This window comes from Bufo bufo, chromosome 1 (assembly GCF_905171765.1).
Source record: "Bufo bufo chromosome 1, aBufBuf1.1, whole genome shotgun sequence".
Classification (NCBI taxonomy): Eukaryota; Metazoa; Chordata; class Amphibia; order Anura; family Bufonidae; genus Bufo; species Bufo bufo.
In genome coordinates this window covers 122,086,365-122,108,470 of record NC_053389.1, presented here as the reverse complement: position 1 = coordinate 122,108,470, position 22,106 = coordinate 122,086,365, and the positions used below count along the sequence as shown (strand labels likewise).

At 45.5% G+C, this 22,106-nt stretch overlaps 1 protein-coding gene across 2 annotated transcripts in view; it reads left to right on the top strand.

The window, feature by feature from the left end:
- Nucleotides 1–100: 100 nt before the first annotated feature.
- The window catches only part of VPS13D (vacuolar protein sorting 13 homolog D), a 351,123-nt gene continuing 329,117 nt past the window's right edge, over nt 101–22,106 (top strand). The window contains exons 1-2 of one of the 2 annotated variants that reach the window (XM_040429067.1): nt 101–294; nt 12,195–12,337. In XM_040429067.1, the coding sequence (XP_040285001.1) occupies nt 12,241–12,337 (97 nt within the window). In that variant the 5' untranslated portion in view covers nt 101–294; nt 12,195–12,240. The remainder of the gene's footprint in view (nt 295–12,194; nt 12,338–22,106) is intronic. The other variant, XM_040429073.1, reaches the window with a different exon arrangement.

Here is a 22,106-nt window from a genome sequence, read left to right as displayed (position 1 = left end):
AATTCATGGACTTTGGTTACCGGAAATGCTTGTAACGAGCGCAGTCTCCTCTAGAGGGCGCGCGAACATCTGTAATCGCAACGTTCTATGACATTGACAGCCCGAGCCTGCCCCACTTCCGGTGCACGCCACAAACCCTCCGGAAGTGGGGCACTGTCGCCGGTCGTGTAATGTGTCCGACTAGGAGTTGTGCTGCACCGGAGTACAAACATGGCGGTGTGAATGCGCAGCTGTTGTTGCTGGGACACAACGCCCTCGGCTATACCGGGAGCCACGAGTTGGTGCTATAGGCCGGTGAGTGGTGGTGGTCTCAACTGAGACAGGTGTTTTTAGAGGAGGGGATAGAATTGAGGAGACGCCCCCTAGTGGGTGTAAGGTGGAACGAGCTGTCACAGGAGTCCTTGCAGGTGCCTGACTGGCGCAGTGACAGGAATATGGCGGATGCACTTTCACTTTTATTATATTCTGGCCTTTCATATTCACAGATGAGGCTGGAGATCTCCACCACTAACCATAGTGAATGTAGTCTCGCTGTCACACGACAGCCACCAGAAATCCAGAGCGACCGCATTCCATGAGTTTATGTCCCGGACCCGTGTAGCCCTAGCCTGAAGAAAAAACCGTGCAAGAGAAATATGGCGCGGTCGCCCATAGCAACCAAGCCGATTTCAGTGCGCATATTTCAGAATCCCTAGAGAAAGTGAAGTAGCAACTTGCTGAGGATAAATGCTCTGCCATGGTTCAGACGCGTGGGAACGCTATGCTGCCTGTCACAAGAGGGATTTCTGGTGGTGTCCACTCACAATGATGGTCTGATGTAGACCACCGCTGATTTCCAGAAAGAGAGGGCTCACTAGAGCGCTTAAAGGGGTTTTCCGGTTTACATCAACACCCTTTAAAGGGAACCTGTCATCAACTTTATGCCGCCCATACTAACGGCCCTATAAAGTAGAGACAGGTGAGATGATTTCAGCGGTCTGTCATTTATAAGTTAAAAGTAAGTGGTTGCCGAGAACCAACATCACAAACATTTTAGACTGGGCCTGGAAAAGAGTCCCGGCCACCTGAGAATAGTCCGGGTTATTCATGAATTCCTGCTCTCCTGCCCACCTGCTGATGACTGACAGTCTAATACCTAGTTTTCTCCCTTTCTCTTTAGGAGAGAACTGCCAATCATCAGCAGATGGGCGAGGAGAGCAGGAGATTAGGAATAACCAGGACTCTTCTCAGGTAGATGTGACTCTTTAAGGCCTGGGCTGCAGTGATTATGATGCTGGTTCTCGGCAACCACTTAGGCCTCTTTCACACGGGCGTGTCCGGATGTGTCCCGGTGCACTGCGGCAAACCCGCGCAATTGCAGTCAGTTTAGACTGCGATTGCGTTCCGATGTTCAGTTTTTATCGCGCGGGTGCAATGTGTTTTGCACGCGCGTGATAAAAAACCGACTGTGGTACCCAGACCCGAACTTCTTTACAGAAGTTCAGGTTTGGGTTAGTTGTAGTGTAGATTGTATTATTTCCCCTTATAACATGGTTATAACGGGAAATAATAGCATTCTAAATACAGAATGCATAGTACAATAGCGCTGGAGGGGTTAAAAAAAAAATAAAATATTTAACTCACCTTAGTCCACTTGCTCGTGCAGCCGGCATCTCTTCTGTCTTCTTCTTTGCTGATTGCAGGAAAAGGACCTGTGGTGACGTCACTCCAGTCATCACATGATCCATCACCATGGTAAAAGATCATGTGATGGATCATGTGATGGATCATGTGATGACCGGAGTGACGTCACCACAGGTCCTTTTCCTGCAATCAGCAAAGAAGAAGACAGAAGAGATGTCGGCTGCACGAGCAAGTGGACTAAGGTGAGTTAAATATTTTTTATTTTTTTTAACCCCTCCAGCGCTATTGTACTATGCATTCTGTATTTAGAATGCTATTATTTCCCGTTATAACCATGTTATAAGGGAAAATAACAAAATGATCGGGTTCCCATCCCGATCGTCTCCTAGCAACCGTGCGTGAAAATCGCACTGCATCCGCACTTGCTTGCGATTTTCACGCAGCCCCATTCACTTCTATAAGGCCTGCGTTGCGTGGAAAACGCGCAATATAGAGCATGCTGCGATTTACACGCAACGCAGAAGTGATGCGTGAAAATCACCGCTCGTGTGCACAGCTCCATAGAAATGAATGGGTCCGGATTCAGTGCGGGTGCAATGCATTCACCTCACGCTTTGCACCCGCGCGGAATACTCGCCCGTGTGAAAGGGGCCTAACTGTCCCAGGTGCGATGTCTCTGAAGAGGACTATCTGTACATGTTTTGGTCCTGTGCAGAGCTGAAGCAGTATTGGGGAGCTATTCATAAATACATTGAGGGGAAACTGAAGGTGCGGATCCCTTTTTCCGCTGAATGTTGGGTACTGGGTGAGCTGTCGGCAACACAAAAAAAATCTTTTATTCAAGATAATGTTTTTGGCACATCTTTTGATAGCACGTTCTTGGTTTTCGCGAAAGAGTCCCACTATGAATACATGGTTAAATCTGGTGAACACTACTAAGAGATATGAATATATTCAGTACAAGCAGAGAAATCTGGAGAAAAAATGGATTGGAATTTGGGGACAGGTTCCCTTAACCCCTTAGGGACGCATGACGTACCGGTACGTCATGGGTTTAAACCGCGATTGCGTCGCAGCGGGGGTTAATCGGGACAGGATGCCCACTGAAATCATTCAGCGGGCATCCTGTCACAGCGGGCATCCTGTGACCCCCCCCCCCCCCTTCCCGTATTGGCGATCGCCGCAAACCGCAGGTCAATTCAGATCTGCGGTTTGCGGCGGCGATCGGGCGGTGCCATCGGGTCCCTATGCGGCTGTAGGGGGGACCCGATGGCATGGAAGGCAGCACGATGTCTAAGGAAGGCATCGCGCTGCCTTCCGGTGACGAGCCTGTGAGATCCAGCCCCCTGGATCTCACAGGCCGGAAGCTGCATGAGTAATACACACAGTATTATTCATACAGCCAATGCATTCCAATACAGAAGTATTGGAATGCATTGTAAAGGAATATACCCCCCAAAGTGGAACAAAAAATAAAGTGAAAAAAAAAGTTGAAAAAATAAAGTTTTCCCCCCAAAAAAATGTAAGTTTCAAGTAAAAATAAAAACGTCATTTTCCCCAAATAAAGTAAAAAAAAATAGGGGAAAAAATAAAAGTATACATATTAGGTATTGCCGCGTCCGTATCGACCGGCTCTATAAACATATCACATGACTTAACCCCTCAGATGAACACCGTAAAAAATAAAAACTGTGCTAAATAAACCATTTTTTTGTCACCTTACATCACAAAAAGTACAACAGCAAGCGATCAAAAAGGCGTTTGCCGACCACAATAGTACCAATCTAACCGTCACCTCATCCCGCAAAAAATGAGCCCCTACCTGAGACAATCGCCCAAAAATAAAAAAACTATGGCTCAGAACATGGGGACACTAAAACATAATTTTTTTTTGAAAAAAGCTGTTATTGTGTAAAACTTACATAAAAAAAAAAAAGTATACATATTTGGTATCGCCGCGTTCGTATCGACCGGCTCTATAAAAATATCACATGACCTCACCTCTCAGGTGAACACCGTAAAAAATAAAAACTGTGCTAAATAAACCATTTTTTGTCACCTTACATCACAAAAAGTGTAATAGCAAGCGATCAAAAAGTCACACGCACCCCAAAATAGTGCCAATAAAACCGTCATCTCATCCCGCAAAAATCATACCCTACCCAGGGTAATCGCCCAAAAACTAAAAAAAATTATGGCTCTCAGACTATGGAAACACTAAAAGATGATTTTTTTTTGCTTCAAAAATGAAATCATTGTGTAAAACTTACATAAATAAAAAAAAGTATACATATTAGGTATCGCCGCGTCCGTGACAACCTGGTCTATAAAAATATCACATGATCTAACCTGTCAGATGAATGTTGTAAATAACAAAAAATAAAAACGGTGCCAAAACAGCTATTTCTTGTTATCTTGCCTCACAAAAAGTGTAATATAGAGCAACCAAAAATCATATGTACCCTAAACTAGTACCAACAAAACTGCCACCCTATCCCGTAGTTTCTAAAATGGGGCCACTTTTTTGGAGTTTCTACTCTAGGGGTGCATCAGGGGGGCTTCAAATGGGGCATGGTGTCAAAAAAACCAGTCCAGCAAAATCTGCCTTCCAAAAACCGTATGGCATTCCTTTCCTTCTGCGCCTTGCCATGTGCCTGTACAGCAGTTTACGACCACATATGGGGTGTTTCTGTAAACTACAGAATCAGGGCCATAAATATTGAGTTTGGTTTGGCTGTTAACCCTTGCTTTGTAACCGGAAAAAAATTATTAAACTGGAAAATCTGCCAAAAAAGTGAAATTTTGAAATTGTATCTCTATTTTCCATTAATTCTTGTGGAACACTTAAAGGGTTAATGACGTTTGTAAAATCAGTTTTGAATACCTTGAGGGGTGTAGTTTATAGAATAGGGTCATTTTTAGGTGGTTTCTATTATGTAAGCCTCGCAAAGTGACTTCAGACCTGAACTGGTCCCTAAAAATTGGGTTTTTGAAAATTTCAGAAAAATTTCAAGATTTGCTTCTAAACTTCTAAGCCTTGTAACATCCCCAAAAAATAAAATATCATTCCCAAAATGATCTAAACATGAAGTAGACATATGGGGAATGTAAAGTAATAACTATTTTTGGAGGTATTACTATGTATTATAAAAGTAGAGAAATTAAAACTCTACTGGTATTTTATTATAAATAAAAAAGATTTTTTTTTACTTCTTCATTTTAGCAGTGTCATAAAGTACAATATGTGACGAAAAAACTCAGAATGGCCTGGATAAGTCAAAGCGTTTTAAAGTTATCAGCACTTAAAGTGACACTGGTCAGATTAGCAAAAAATGGCCTGGTCCTTAAAGAGGACCTTTCACTAGAATAAAAAATGTAAACTAAGCATATAGACACCGCTCCGTTCTCCCGGTATAAGCTCCGGTATCTTCATATGTTCGGCTCAACTGGGTGGAGCCTGCCGGCGTCTCCTTCTCCCAGGCTGTAGCGCTGGCCAATCGCAGCGCTCAGCTCATAGCCTGGGAGTTTTTTTTCTCTCAGGCTATGATCCCTGGGTGCCGCTCTCTATGTCTGTATGCTTAGTTTACATTTTTTATTCTAGTGAAAGGTCCTCTTTAAGGTGAAATAGGGCTGAGTCCTTAAAGGGTTAAAAGGGAGCCTGTCACCTCTACTATGCTACCCTCACTGAGCGTTTCTAAATGTTCATTGTGTTACCCTAAACATATAAATTCCACTTTTAATTTCATTTGCAGACAAATTCAATAAGTTTTTTTATGCATTTTTGTACTTCCCGGCTTTTATGCAAGTTAACATAAGAGAGTCATATCTCACTTGTGTGACCAGAGAAGAGTCATATTTTAAAGCTCTGACTCATCTCAGGTTGATTTGCATATGTAGCAAATCAGGTTTTTTACACAATAAAAGCACACAGAGCTGGGGACTGGATATTGCGGTTGTGCTAGCGGCCATCTAGCAACCCATGTCCTCAGCTCTATACCCAAAATCCAGGTGACAGGTTCCCTTTAACCACCTCAGCCCCCAGTGCTTAAACACCCTTAATGACCAGGCCACCTTTTACACTTCTGCACTACACTACTTTCACCGTTTATTGCTCGGTCATGCAACTTACCACCCAAATGAATTTTACCTCCTTTTCTTCTCACTAATAGAGCTTTCATTTGGTGGTATTTCATTGCTGCTGACATTTTTACTTTTTTTGTTATTAATCGAAATTTAACGATTTTTTTTGCAAAAAAATGACATTTTTCACTTTCAGTTGTAAAATTTTGCAAAAAAAACGAGATCCATATATAAATTTTGCTCTAAATTTATTGTTCTACATGTCTTTGATAAAAAAAAAATGTTTGGGGAAAAAAAAAATGGTTTGGGTAAAAGTTATAGCGTTTACAAACTATGGTACAAAAATGTGAGTTTCCGCTTTTTGAAGCAGCTCTGACTTTCTGAGCACCTGTCATGTTTCCTGAGGTTCTACAATGCCCAGACAGTACAAACACCCCACAAATGACCCCATTTCAGAAAGTACACACCCTAAGGTATTCGCTGATGGGCATAGGGAGTTCATAGAACTTTTTATTTTTTGTCACAAGTTAGCGGAAAGTGATGATTTTTTATTTATTTTTTTCTTACAAATTCTCATATTCCACTAACTTGTGACAAAAAATAAAAAGTTCTATGAACTCACTATGCCCATCACGAAATACCTTGGGGTCTCTTCTTTCCAAAATGGGGTCACTTGTGGGGTAGTTATACTGCCCTGGCATTCTAGGGGCCCAAATGTGTGGTAAGGAGTTTGAAATCAAATTCTGTAAAAAATGACCTGTGAAATCCGAAAGGTGCTCTTTGGAATATGGGCCCCTTTGCCCACCTAGGCTGCAAAAAAGTGTCACACATCTGGTATCTCTGTATTCAGGAGAAGTTGAGGAATGTGTTTTGGGGTGTCTTTTTACATATACCCATGCTGGGTGAGATAAATATCTTGGTCAAATGCCAACTTTGTATGAAAAAATGGTAAAAGTTGTCTTTTGCCAAGATATTTCTCTCACCCAGCATGGGTATATGTAAAATGACACCCCAAAACACATTCCCCAACTTCTCCTGAATACGGAGATACCACATGTGTGACACTTTTTTGCAGCCTAGGTGGGCAAAGGGGCCCATATTCCAAAGAGCACCTTTCGGATTTCACTGGTCATTTTTTACAGAATTTGATTTCAAACTTCTTACCACACATTTGGGCCCCTAGAATGCCAGGGCAGTATAACTACCCCACAAGTGACCCCATTTTGGAAAGAAGACACCCCAAGGTATTCGCTGATGGGCATAGTGAGTTCATGGAAGTTTTTATTTTTTGTCACAAGTCAGTGGAATATGAGACTTTGTGAAAAAAAAAAAAAAAAAAAAAAAAAAATCATCATTTTCCACTAACTTGTGATAAAAAATTCTAGGAACTCGCCATGCCCCTCACGGAATACCTTGGGGTGTCTTCTTTCCAAAATGGGGTCACTTGTGGGGTAGTTATACTGCCCTGGCATTTTCCAGGGGCCCTAATGTGTGGTAAGTAGGTAAATGGCCTGTGAAATCCGAAAGGTGCTCTTTGGAATGTGGGCCCCTTTGCCCACCTAGGCTGCAAAAAAGTGTCACACATCTGGTATCGCCGTATTCAGGAGAAGTTGGGGAATGTGTTTTGGGGTGTCATTTCACATATACCCATGCTGGGTGAGAGAAATATCTTGGCAAAAGACAACTTTTCCCATTTTTTTATACAAAGTTGGCATTTGACCAAGATATTTCTCTCACCCAGCATGGGTATATGTAAAATGACACCCCAAAACACATTCCCCAACTTCTCCTGAGTACGGCGATACCAGATGTGTGACACTTTTTTGCAGCCTAGATGTGCAAAGGTGCCCAAATTCCTTTTAGGAGGGCATTTTAGACATTTGGATACCAGACTTCTTCTCACGCTTTGGGGCCCCTAGAATGCCAGGGCAGTATAAATATCCCACATGTGACCCCATTTTGGAAAGAAGACACCCCAAGGTATTCAATGAGGGGCATGGCGAGTTCATAGAATTTTTTTTTTTTTGGCACAAGTTAGCGGAAATTGATATTTTTTATTTTTTTCTCACAAAGTCTCCCGTTCCGCTAACTTGGGACAAAAATTTCAATCTTTCATGGACTCAATATGCCCCTCACGGAATACCTGGGGGTGTCTTCTTTCCGAAATGGGGTCACATGTGGGGTATTTATACTGCCCTGGCATTCTAGGGGCCCTAAAGCGTGAGAAGAAGTCTGGAATATAAATGTCAAAAAAAATTTACGCATTTGGATTCCGTGAGGGGTATGGTGAGTTCATGTGAGATTTAATTTTTTGACACAAGTTAGTGGAATATGAGACTTTGTAAGAAAAAATAATAATAATTCCGCTAACTTGGGCCAAAAAAATGTCTGAATGGAGCCTTACAGAGGGGTGATCAATGACAGGGGGGGTGATCAATGACAGGGGGGTGATCAGAGAGTCTATATGGGGTGATCACCCCCCTGTCATTGATCACCCCCCTGTAAGGCTCGATTCAGATGTCCGTATGTGTTTTGCGGATCCGATCCATGTATCCGTGGATCCGTAAAAATCATGTGGACATCTGAATGGAGCTTTACAGGGGGTTGATCAATGACAGGGGTGTAATCAATGACAGGGGGGTGATCAGGGAGTCTATATGGGGTGATCACCACAGTCATTGATCACGCCCCTGTAAGGCTCCATTCAGACGTCCGTGTGCGTTTTGCGGATTTGATCCATCTATCAGTGGATCCGTAAAAATCATGCGGACATCTGAATGGAGCTTTACAGGGGGTTGATCAATGACAGGGGGGTAATCAATGACAGGGGGGTGATCAGGGAGTCTATATGGGGTGATCACCACAGTCATTGATCACGCCCCTGTAAGGCTCCACTCAGACGTCCGTGTGCGTTTTGCGGATCCGATCCATCTATCAGTGGATCTGTAAAAATCATTCGGACATCTGAATGGAGCTTTACAGGGGGGTAATCAATGACAGGGGGGTGATCAGTGAGTCTATATGGGGTGATCAGGGGTGATCAAGGGTGAATAAGGGGTTAATAAGTGACAGGGGGGGGGTGTAGTGTAGTGGTGCTTGGTGCAACATATTACTGAGCTACCTGTGTCCTCTGGTGGTCGATCCAAACAAAGGGGACCAGGTAGCAGGTATATTAGACGCTGTTATCAAAACAGAGTCTAATATACCTGTTAGGGGTTAAAAAAAACACATCTCCAGCCTGCCAGCGAACGATCGCCGCTGGCAGGCTGGAGATCAACTCTCTTACCGTCCGTTCCTGTGAGCGCGCGCGCCTGTGTGTGCGCGTTCACAGGAAATCCCGGCCATCGCGAGATGACGCGTATATGCGTGATTGTGCGCAGCGCTGCCACCTCCGGAACGCGAATCTGCATTAGGCGGTCCGGAGGTGGTTAAGATAACCATTTATGAAGTTTGCTGTCATTTTATAATGTATTATTTTTGTTGCTCTTTGCTTCCGTTGTCACATGACCATGTCCATTCTGCCTGTGATGATGTGTCCACCGGTAGGGGAGTGTCTATGTAGCTGGGTGGGAGGAGCTATAAACTAGCTGGGTGCTGGACTGTGGCAGAGAAAAGAGAAGTGCATCATGGGATTGGTGGAATACAACAACAGGAAGGTTTACATGGTGAAAATGGGTCAGGAATGTCCAAATTGGAAAAAAAATAAAGAAAATGGGGAAGATGTATATGAGTATATCTGCTGAAAACCATGGTAATCCTGGAAAACCTCTTTAAATGGGTTTTTCATATTTGACCATTTCCACACCCTGACCTATTGGGCAGTAGCCTAGGAAACGCTAAATCCCTTCATGTCTTACCTGGGGACAACCCCTTTAAGTGTCCAAATTCCCTGCTGTGCCACCAAAGGGGAGATGAAGTATTAGACACTGCTTGTTAAAGGGGTTGTGCAGCCGCTTAATGCTGATGATCTATCCTCAGGATAGGTTATCAATGTCAGATCGTTGGGGGTCCTACTGCCGGCACCCCCGCACCTTCACTTCTATGCTGACGACACACATATTTACCTCTTGTCCAGCTTGAACTGTCACCATCTTTCACAGTTTATGGCGTGGAAAATGGTCTTAAACTATGCCAGCAAGGGATGCCAAATGGCCGCCGGCAGCAAGCGTGAGAGTTATGCAGAGGCCAGCTTCTCTACATAACTTAGGCGCATCTGCCTCCAGCAAATAATAATATTTGCTCGTCATGAGAAGCCAGGCCGGCACATTCCTCGTATACATACAGTTTTTGCCATCTTGCTTCTCACTTTTCTTTGTTATATCTTTTTCTGGGAAAACTGGGTAATAAACCAGTATGGCCACCGCTACAGCTCCTGCACTGGTTGTCACCCATCTTTCCCAAGCTCTTGTATAGAAACGCATTTATTCAGTAATTCCCCAAACGCCCCTGCATCTGTATATCCCATCAACTAGAGGAATCAGCCATTGCCGGCCGGTAGCCCAGGTGGATTTCATGCTCTCCTGTGTACTTGGAGCGTTGTATTGTGTTGCCTTTGACGTCTTGCAGTCTTTCCCTTTGCTCTTCAGATGAATTATTCATTTTACAGCGTAATGTGTTTGCTGCCCAGTCCACATGGTGAGAACCGCGGTGGGGAGGGGTCTCCAGTTCTGTACTTGTCGTACATTTGCTATGATCCTGCTAGTTGGAGACCAGAAGCCGATGTGACCAAGATATCTGCCACCGGCCATTCTCAGCTGATGTAAGATTGACTGAAGTCTTCTTCCAATGGCAAGTCATAGTGACATGTCAGAAGATTGGTCAGTGGGGGTGCTGATGCCTTACTGATCGCTAAAACAAAAAGTCAGAAGCGCCCGGCTGAGCGATCCCTTCGGCTGAATTCAGCTCTGCTCGGCTGATCCTCAGAGACACCGCTCTGCGCCTGTACACCGCTAGCCCCATCTCTCAGCCGAGCCATTCTTCCCTTTCTTTTCAATCATCAGTAGTGGCCAAAGCTGCAAATCTGCCCTCTGGAGAGATAAGGATCGGGCAAGTCGGATTTCATCTGCCTGATCCTTTTGTTCTTGGGGAGATAAACCGCGGCCATCGGAGTCCCTTCCTGCCCCTCTTCTACTGAAAAGCAGGGTCAGGAGTGACCAAGAACAAGCTGTCCTCTGTTTGTGGGCAGCCTACAGGGTTTCACCGAGACCAGGAACCCATTTTTATATTTGGAGCCCAGGATGCAGGGGTTAATATAAAGGGCTCACTTATTGGGCAGAGCAGTAACGACTGTGTAGATGGCACGTCCATCAGGGCCGGGACGTGAAAGGAGCTTGGCACTGGAATTATGTATTTCTTGTAACCTGTGCACCCACCCTTCACATAGGAAAGTGCTTCCCAGTCTTGGAGAACCCCTTTAAGTCTGAGATTGTAATAAGCCGGTCAGCCAATGCAGGATAATTTAATCCTCATTTCCATTTAGCCCTCACAGACTGCCGTTGGAGGCGGAGTATAACTAAGGGCGGGGCTTCGAGGGGGTTGTCCAAAATTAGAAAACTGTTACTGCCTTCTGCAGGTTGTGTGTGGCCTTGCAGCTCAGCCCGACTGCTGTATCAGACACACCCCGTGGACACGCGTGGGACTGTTTGTGGATGAAAGCAGCCATGTCCTCCTACTCCTGGACGACCCCTTTCACGTTCCATGTCCCTTATGGCAGACATAACACTGGACGGAGGCTCCTTCTGCAGCCAGACACAAGATTTATAGAAGAAGGAGGGGGAGATGGCTGCTCTGTCCTGGGACTCCTATAGAAGAATTCTTGAAGTGTTTCTAAGTTTCGGATGAAGTATGAGACAGAATAAGGCCGCATTCACGCGACTATGGTGCCGCTGTGCCCGCATTGCAGACCGCAAAACACGACAGCGGCGGTGTGAACTCTGCATTGCAGTGCGGACCCATTTAGGAAGATTTATCAAAACTGGTGTAAAGGAAAACTGGCTTAGCTGCCCCTAGCAACCAATCAGATTCCACCTTTCATTTTTCAAAGGCGCTCTGAAAAATGAAAGGCCGAATCGGATTTGTTGCTTTTGATAAATCTCCCCGATTGACTTCAATGGGTCCGCGATCCGCAAGATGCGGTGAAAGATAGGACATGTCCTATCTTTTGCAACATGGAGGCACGGGCCTGGAAGCCCATGGAAACACACAAAAGCCCTCCCGCGGTTCCGTGCCGCAAAAGCATGTCTTATCTTTCGCCGCATCTTGCGGATCCCTGACGCATTGAAGTCAGTGGGTCTACACAGCGAGTGCCCATGTTTTGCGGATTGCGGTGCACAACATGGGTCGTGTAAATGTGCCCTAAGAGAGGAGATCACGGGAGAAATTACTGGGAATAATTTGATGATTTTTTAAAAATATTTTTATTATTTTCTAGCTTTAGTTTTTGATTCTAATGGGTCCTCTGAACGATACTTCTTTATTCCTTTTCTTTCTAGGTGTCTACTATGAGCACGTGATTGGAGGAACCCCCCCGCAGCAGCCATGTTAGAGGGGTTGGTAGCCTGGGTGTTGAACACCTACTTGGGCAAATACGTCAACAACCTGAACACCGACCAGTTGTCTGTAGCACTGCTGAAAGGTAAGGTGCATGGTAACTAATATGGCCGCTCATGAATATTCATTATAGTCTCCACCTCTGCCCTGGCCTTTCAGAATATGTAATGTAGCTGCTTCATCTACGCGCTGGACGCTGGTTGGCCTGACGTGGCCTCATGCACTGCATGTGGCTGGAGTATATAGGAGGGGGGCGCTCCCAGTTATTAGCCACAGACAGTGAGCACTGCCAGTATGAGTGGCTTCCTCTCTGGCAGACGTGACCCATCTATGTATCATGTGTTTCTCATGTCACATTTGTTCTTAGAAAAATGCATCATTTTTTTGTGACTTTTTATTTCTTGCCTATACTTTTGCCAGATGTTACATGAAAGTCTGTGGAGGGAGACACCACACTGACGAGGGGAATAGAGCCATCCAGTTGGCAATTAAGTTCTAGTAGGAACACTAGGGGAACAAGAATAATAAAGTGCTCTAGACATGGGGAGTGCGGGTAATTACTACAGCAGACATGTCAGGAGAGGCGACGTGTGTGAAATCTGGTTTAGGGGAAGCTGGGGAGGGCAAGTACGTCCAAACGTTGCACATGCACCCTCATCCTCAATTTCGTTTGTGTCAGCAAAACAGCGGTATGGCTTTTAAGTAGAATGTATATTCAGTTTCTGTAATGTGGTGGTGAACAAGCACGGCAATGTGGTATTATGTGGCACTCCACCCCCGGTGTGACTGTGGGGTATGGCACACGCTGTATGGGATCTGCCGGGTCACATATTACCGTCTTAGCTGGTAGGGAGCGCACACTCAGTCACACAGTGTATTCTGTAGGTAGATCAGGCCATTAGCTCATTACTTCCTATGTGATTGGCTGATCCCCCCTATCTCTGTGGGGTGCAGCCGAATTACTTTTCTAGACAAGTTTTGAGGAGTGAAAAAGTTCTTTACTTTTAGTTTCACAAGCTGCATATTTTTATGTGTAGATTCTGCACCAAAAACTGTTAATGCAAGTAACTAAAAGGTGTTATCCCGTGAGTAATATAACAAAAAAAAGTAAGATGTCATATAGTTCTCTATCAGACTTTTTCTAACAAAGCTAGGACCAGCCCTGTTCCTCACATGGATCCAGAGATCTCCCTATCTTTGCTGCAATTGTTCTGTTACATTTATTTCAAGCTAGCAGCTCAGAGAGGCGTGCACTTTTTTCAGGGGGTGTGTCCTTTCCAGTGCAGCTGGTGTCAGTTGAAGGATGAAACTGAGCATGCGATTGCGTGTCAACCTCAGTGAGCTGGACAGAGAATTTAGAAAAAGAGCAAACAGCAGGTGGCGCTATACAGATAGATTACATGCAATTACAGAAATATTCAGATCCAGGCACGGATATTCCAGTTGTTTGAGGTAATCACCTATCCACAGGATAGGGGATAACTATTGAATCGGTGGGGGTCCTACCGCTGGGACCCCCATGATCACGAGAACAGGGGCCCTATACCCTCTCGCGCCATTCGGTGCAGGCAAGGTGAGGAAGCTGGCAGACGGCGAGCGTCCTTCCGTCCCCAGCGCACAGGGGTGGCAGGAGGATGCGACCGCTGCCTGGCTCGGTCAATCAAGACTTGGAGGGCGTGTAATGAGGTGGGAGAACGGAGCCTCTAGGATCAGGAGCAACGCTCCCCCTGCTCCTAGAGGCTAATTTGCATATTATAAAAGTAAGAATTCTGCAGTAACGGGGGCAAGAATAATCACAAGAATAGCATAGTTAGGTGCAGCTGACATTAGTACATCGCTAATGTCAACCAGTTTAATAGTGAAAATTCTAGTGACAAAAACTCTTTAAGGGTCCATTCACACGTCCGTAAGTGTTTTGCGGATCGGCAAAACACGGACACCTGCAATGTGCGATCCGCAATTTGCCGACGACACATCCACAGACACTATAATAGAAAATGCCTTTTCTGGTCTGCAATTGCGGACAGGAATAGGATATGTTATATTTTTTAGGAATGGAATTTCGGATCCCGAAAAAACGGATCCCGAAAATGCGGATTCGCATCCGTTCCAGCCCCATTAAAAGTGAATGGGTCCGCAAATTGCGGAACGAATGCGGACTAAAATTACGGACGTGTGAATGGACCCTAAGTCTTTCCTTTGCCTTTTGTATTTTGTTTGTGTTCTGTGTGTTGCATTTTCCTATTGTTGTATTAGGCCTGAAGGAGACTCCTGTTCGTCCTTCCTTTTGGAGGAACAGGTAGTCTCGTCCCACCAGGGTCCTATAGGGTTAGATAGGACTCTAGGTAATCCTGGTGATGAACACACCTACCTTTGGGGTCTGTTCATACTGGTAGTCAGTCTGGCTTGTGGTTAGGGTTTTACTAGGAGGTGTCCATCTTCCTTCCCTAGTTCTCAGGTCTGATTCCTTGTTCCCCCCCTTCCCTCTTGCTCGGTGTGGTGTTTCCCTCCCACACCGAAGCATGACATTATAAACCGCCAAAACCATCATTTTTTGTTTGTGTGCAGCCATGGATCCTATTGCTGCACTGGCAGGTCAGCTGCAAGGGCTATCTTTGGAGGTAGCTGACCTCCGCACGACCGTCTCATAGATGCAGAGACCACAGGCTGTTGGTCTCGGTGATAGTGGTATTTACCAGGCTTGTCTTGAACCTAAAGTTGCCCTCCCTGACAGATTCTCTGGGGGACGTGATCATTTCATTTTGTTTAGGGAGGCGTGCAATTTGTATTTTAGGCTACGTCCACACTCAACCGGGGATGAGAAACAGCGAGTCGGTGTGGTTATTTCCATGCTTAAGGGGGATGCGCAGTCATGGGATTTTTCTCTGCCAACTGGATCGCAGTCTCTCCAGTCGGTAGATGAATTTTTCGAAGCTTTGGGTCTTATCTATGATGATCCGGACCGGACCTCTCTAGCCAAAACCAATCTGCACGGCCTTCGTCAGGGAGAGCGTTCCGCTGAGATTTATTGCTTCTGAGTTTAGGAGGTGGGCTACGGATACGGAGTGGAACGATCCTGCCCTCCCTAACCAGTTTCTCAAGGGTTATCAGAGCGGCTGAAGGACGCCTTGGCCTTTCATGAAACCCCAGTGTCTCATGAGGCTGCTATGTCTCTGGCTATACGCATGGATAGACGCCTGAGAGAGAGAGATCTAGGGACCCCCACTCTCAGGACGCACTGTCATATGATGTATCGTCCTCCTCTTATACTTTGGGTGAAGCTACTCCTGGGTTTATGTCTGGGGACGAACCCTTGCAATTAGGGGGAGCTATTGACGAAGCCTTTTCCTGGCGAAACGCACGTTGAGGTACTGCTCTGCCCAGACATCTGGTGCTTCCACACATCATGGGTAATTGATGCATTCCTATGTTTGTTCTTTGTGTGATCATGTAGCAGTAAATGTCTTAGTATACCTACCATTGCCGTGCCTTTGCTCTGTTCATATTTTTGTTCAGCTGCGACCAGACCTCTTGCTCTTCAGCAACTGTAGGCGGGCCATTGTGTTTTTTATGGGTTACTGTGACACAGCCGTGGTAGCAGTTGATACTATTCACATCTATTATTTGGATATGTATCTAGTTATGTCATTCTTGGGTAATTTACATTGGACCCATTGTGTGTGGCTGACTATTTTTGGATTTTCTGGTCCGTCTCCTTGTACGTGCGAGGGCGGGGAGTATTTCCCCGCTACATGGGGTTCCCCGTCTTCCCATGATCGTGTGCAGTAAGTTATTTTTGTGTATATTTTATGTATTAATAAAACTGCATATATTTTATATGTGTTTTTCAAACTTTCTTTGGGGTTATTGGTTGGTCTTTTTTGGTTATTAGGGGGAGCTACTCCTGGATCCGCTTTTAAGCATACTGGTAATGGGAAGGGAGTGTGTTTTTTCTGCGGATAAAAGGGACATTTTATCAGAGTATGTCCATGCATTCAATGGCAAAAATAAAAAAGAGGGACATTTAATTCCCATCTGAGAGTAGAGTCAGAAAATGTGCATTTGTCTTCTACTGGTAGTACACGATTTCTCCTGGCTGCGGAGGTGGCGCTAGAGTCAAAAACAGTGGGGATTGAGGTATTTATTGACAGCGGGGCTGGGGTGAACCTGATTGATGCTCAGTTTGTCCGTATGCACGGGTTATCACAAAGTGCGTTAGAAAAAAACATCTGTTTTTGCTGTTGATTCTGCACCTCTACCGCAGAAGTGTTTAACTCAAGTGGTGCATGATATCAGATTAAGAGTGGGTGACTTTCATCAAGAACTTATCTTGTGTTTTGTGTTGGATGGTCTCCCTGCAGCGGTGGTTCTGGATTTACCATGGTTAAAGAGGACCTTTCACTTGTAAAAACAATGTGAACTGAGTATGCTGACATATAGAGCGGCGCCCGGGGATCTCACTGCACTTACTATTATCCCCGGGCGCCGCTCCGTTCTCCCGTTATGCCCTCCGGTATCTTCGCTCTGTAAGTTATAGTAGGCGGTGTCTTCCCTTGTCCTGTGGGCGTCTCCTTCTCCTAGGCTGCAGTGCTGGCCAATCACAGCGCACAGCTCACAGCCTGGGAGAAAAAAACCTCCCAGGCTGTGAGCTGTGCGCTGCGATTGGCCACAGCGCTGCAGCCTAGGGGAAGGAGACGCCCACAGGACAAGGGAAGACACCGCCTACTATAACTTACAGAGCGAAGGTACCGGAGGGCATAACGGGAGAACGGAGCGGCGCCCGGGGATAATAGTAAGTGCAGTGAGATCCCCGGGCGCCGCTCCACATGTCTGTATACTTAGTTCACATCGTTTTTACAAGTGAAAGGTCCTCTTTAAGCAAGCACAATCCAACCATCGATTGGCAAACTAGACAGATTCTGGATTGGGGTGATTATTGCATTGACAATTGACTGAATACATCTTTTTCTGTTTTAACTACTAAGGCATTACCCTCTTTTATATCTGATTTTGCAGACGTGTTTTCTGAGAGTGGATGCCAGGATTTACCTCTGCATCGGGAATAGGATTTTCCTGTCAATCTTATTCCCTGAGCTAAATTGCCAAAATCTAGGTTGTATAACCTTTCTGAATCTGAAAGACAGGCCATGAGAGAGTTTGGCTAATGGACACATAAGACCTTCCAAGTCTCCGGTGGCAGCAGGGTTCTTTTTTGTTAAAGGGCTTCTGTCACCCCACTAAAGTGATTTTTTTTTTTTGGGCTAGTTAAATTAGTTATATAGCGATATATTAAAATATAATTGTGTTCCTTACTTTGATCCAGCAGTTTAGTCAAAAAACGAAGTTTTATCCTATGCAAATTCGGTCTCTACCAGCAAGTAGGGCGGCTACTTGCTGGTAGCTGCTGCAGAAATCCGCCCCCTCCTCTTGTTGATTGACAGGGCCAGCCGGGATCTCCTCCTCCGGCCAGCCCTGTCGGCATTTCAAAAATCGCGCGCCCGTGTTGAATCTGCGCAGGCGCTCTGAGATGAGGAGGCTCGTCTCCTCAGAGCTCCCTCAGTGCGCCTGCGCCGATGACATCATCGAAATAGAAGACGTCATCGGCGCAGGCGCACTGAGGGAGTTCTGAGGAGACGAGCCTCCTCATCTCAGAGCGCCTGCGCAGATTCAACACGGGCGCGCGATTTTTGAAACGCCGACAGGGCTGGCCGGAGGAGGAGATCCCGGCTGACCCTGTCAATCAACAAGAGGAGGGGGCGGATTTCTGCAGCAGCTACCAGCAAGTAGACGCCCTACTTGCTGGTAGAGACGGAATTTGCATATGATAAAACTTTGTTTTTTGACTAAACTGCTGGATCAAAGTAAGGAACACAATTATATTTTAATATATCGCTATATAACTAATTTAACTAGCCCAAAAAAAAAATATAACTTTAGTGGGGTGACAGAAACCCTTTAAAGAAAAAGGACGGAGGTCTTCGGCCAAGTCTGGATTTCCGTGAGTTCAATCAGATTACTGTCCGTGGTCCTTACTCCCTTCCTTTGATTCCCGATTTGTTTAACCAGATTTTTGGCACCAAGGTGTTCTCCAAGTTGGACTTAAGGGGGGCAAATAATCTGGTTAGGATCAAGGAAGGGGATGAATGGAAGACTCCTTTTAATACTCCTGAGGGGCACTTAGAGAACCTGGTCATGCCTTTCGGGTTGACCAATGCTCCTGCGGTTTTCCAGCATTTTGTGAATGACATTTTTCATCACCCTTGTGGGGAAGTTTGTAGTCGTGCATTTGGATGACATACTAATTTATTCTCCAGACATGGAAACACATCAGGATCACGTTAGACAGGTGTTACAGATCCTAAGACATAATAAATTGTACGCAAAATTAGAGAAGTGTGTTCTTGCTGTACACGAGGTGCAGTTTTTGGGCTTCCTGCTGTCATCTTCAGATTTTCAAATGGATCCAGAGAAAGTCTGTGCTGTATTGGACTGGGATCGACCTGAAAATCTGAAGGCTCTTATGCAGTTTTTGGGGTTCACCAACTATTACCGAAAATGTATTTTGAATTATTCAACAATAGTAAAACCCTTAACTGACATGACTAAGAAAGGGACAGATGTTTCAGTATGGTCTGCGTTGCAAGCCTTTTCTGCAGTTAAGGAATGCTTCTCGTCTCTCCCCATATTGGTGCAGCCGGATGTATCACAATCTTTCATTGTAGAAGTGGACACGTCCGAGGTGGGCATAGGAGCAGTTTTATCGCAGGGCCCGTCACCTGGTAAATGGCGTCCATGTGGCTTTTTCTCAAAAAAACAACAACTCTTCAGCAAAGAGAAATTATGATGTGGGTAACACAGAGTTACTGCCCATTAAGTTGGTTTTTGAGGAATGGCGTCATTGGTTGGAAGGAGCGATTCATCCGATCGCGGTGTTCACAGATCACAAAAACCTGGCTTACCTGGAGTCGACTAAACGACTGAACCCGAGGCAGGCCAGATGGTCTTTGTTTTTTACCAGATTCAATTTCATTGTCACCTATCGTCCTGGGGTTAAGAACGCCAAGGCAGATGCCTTGTCACATAGTTTTCCTGGAGGTAGTGTTTTTGAAAATCCGAGTCCTATACTGTCGGAAGGGGTGGTGATATCCGCTCTTTTCCCTGACCTAGAGGTGAAGGTGTTAGAGACCCCGGGAGACACACTGGATTCTTGTCCCTCTGGGAAACTGTTTGTGCCATCGGAATTGCGTCACAAGGTGTTTGAGGAACATCACTGTACGGTTCTTACGGGACTCCCTGGGAGTAGATCCACTGCCAACCTCATTTCTCGTAGGTTCTGGTGGCTGGGGTTGCGTAAGTGTGTTGAGGACTATGTGTCAGCCTGTAGTACCTGTGCACGTGCTAAGGTGACACATACTCGGCCTTCCTGATCTCTACTTCCGTTGCCCATCTCCTCCAGACCATGGACTCGCTTATCCAAGGATTTTATCATTGATCTGCCTAATTCTTCAGGAAAGACAGTTATTCTGGTGGTAGTTGATCACTTTAAAATGGTGCACTAGGACTTCCGGTTCCGGCGCCAGCATGAGCGGCAGCGTAAAGCAGGAGCTCCGTACCTGAAGCAATCTAAATACCACTCCCCTCATCTTCCCGGCTGCAGGAAAAGACGTGCAGCTGGAGACAAACACTCTGATTCTAGACCTTCGGTTTATGGACTGATTCCTGATTCCCATGGAGAGCAAAGCGAAAAGAAATCTGGCGAAAGCTGACAAACATACCGCGGATCTCAAGATGGCGGCTCCACCAGGAGAGCACGAGGTTGTGCGATCTCCGGCGCCACCGACAGACAACCCTGGTGATCCCTTCCACGACACTGATAAGTCAAACATCGACTATAAACATCTGGCACTGGAGGTTGCCACTCGCATAATACCAGATCTCCAAGAAGCTCTCTCTTCCACCGTGGCCCAATCCCTTGGGGCGCTACAGGCTGAGATAAAACAACATTCAGCTCATCTGGAAGATTTAGAGACAAGATTGGTGGCGGTAGAAACAGATAACGCAGTGATCAAAAATCACCTCTCCCAGACGGTTGATGAAAACGCTAAACTATGGGCGAAAATTGATTTAGAAATCCGCTCCAGGAGGAGCAACTTGCGCATAGTGGGTCTACCGGAACAGATCCCGGCGAAAGAGCTCATAACCATATGCGAACTGGAGCTCCCCAGGGCCCTGGGACTACTATCTTGCTGCAAGGTTGAACGAGCACACAGGGTGGGCCAGGGGATGCCTCCAGAGCCCTCAGGCAGATCAATTAAAACGCACGTGCGTTCTGACCAGAATGCAAGACCCAGACAGGACATAGTCAAATACCTGGACTACTCTGACAAGGCCGCACTGCTGAGAGCATACAAGCAGAAAGGCACTGGAGTGTCGCTAAGAGGTCAGCGCATTTTAATATTTGGGGACTTTTCAGCCGAAGTCACAAAACGGAGGAGACTATTTACTCCAATCTGCTCTGCGCTGCATAAGAGCCAAATCTGCTTTGCCCTACTGTACCCGGCTATCCTCCGGGTCTCACTGCCTGACGGTACATCTGTGTCGTTTGACAGCCCAGAAGAGGCGAAGATGCATCTCGGAGAGACTCAGAACGAAAGCAGCTACCTGCTCTGGAGTACCCGGAGAGATCCTTAACTCCCAAACCGCACAGACAGCCTAGGAAAACATCAAGAGATGAATTGCCTTCTTCTCGCCATAATGAACTCCCTGCCAACGGGGATACACAAGATTGGGGACAACCAAGCACCTGATTTTATACAGTAGAGCCTTTCTTTTTACTAGGTGATACGATTTACACTGTCCCTGAGTCTACGAACTGAAGGCTAGCGATATCCGCACGAGACAATTCGTCAGTGGCGGGAATCGCCTACATTCGTGCAGATCTTCATATGAACTGTAAGTGCTCAATCTAATGGGTGATTCATTATTATAGTTTCAGTTCCTGTTTGCCCATCGGTACTGGTCAAAACTCTATTTACTATTGATGTCTCCCCAAAGACGTTTGAACGTGTATATTTACTCCCTATAACCGTACTGAAGGGGAAAAGTTCGCTACGGGCAGTTACCCCATGATATACTACATAGGGAGAGTACCTTCAGTACCTTCACCACTGTTATAGAATGTGTTAAACTGGCCTAATGGTTCACAGTTGAAATCAGTTTAGTGTTATATAACAGGTCGTCATTAGCTAAAATCACCTTCACAATGCACTCCTGAAAAGATCTGGCCGTGGGGGGGATCACAGGAAACATCTCTGGTCCCCTGTTATATCGGTCCGGGGACCTTTAATGTACCCACGCATGGCATTTTGGCTACTAGCTGAAGTCCGACATGATTTACATTATGATGGCTTCTAGGTAGAAATGTCCTTTTTTTTTTTTTTTTTTTTTCTTTTATTTAGCTAACACGCATACCGCTATGCTGCAAAAAAAGTGAAGTCCGAATATTTGAGATAATGTTATATATTTTTGCTGTAATAGATGGTTTCATCTTAGACAGTTTATTCCTGTTAGGGGTTGGGGATATAGTTGGGGGTCTGGGGAGAAGATAAATTTTCGGTGCCCACTTCAAGTCCACTGGTATATACAACAAAACAAGTAATCCACCCCCCAATGGCTAACCCGTTGAAAATTATATCCTGGAATATAAAAGGGTTGAGATCCCCGGGTAAACGCATGATGATTTTAAGACACCTTATAAGATTAAGAGCAGATATAGCTTTATTACAGGAGACACATTTGACATCACAAGATTTCCACCGCATGAAAAAGTTGTGGGTAGGAGAGGTTTTTGGTTC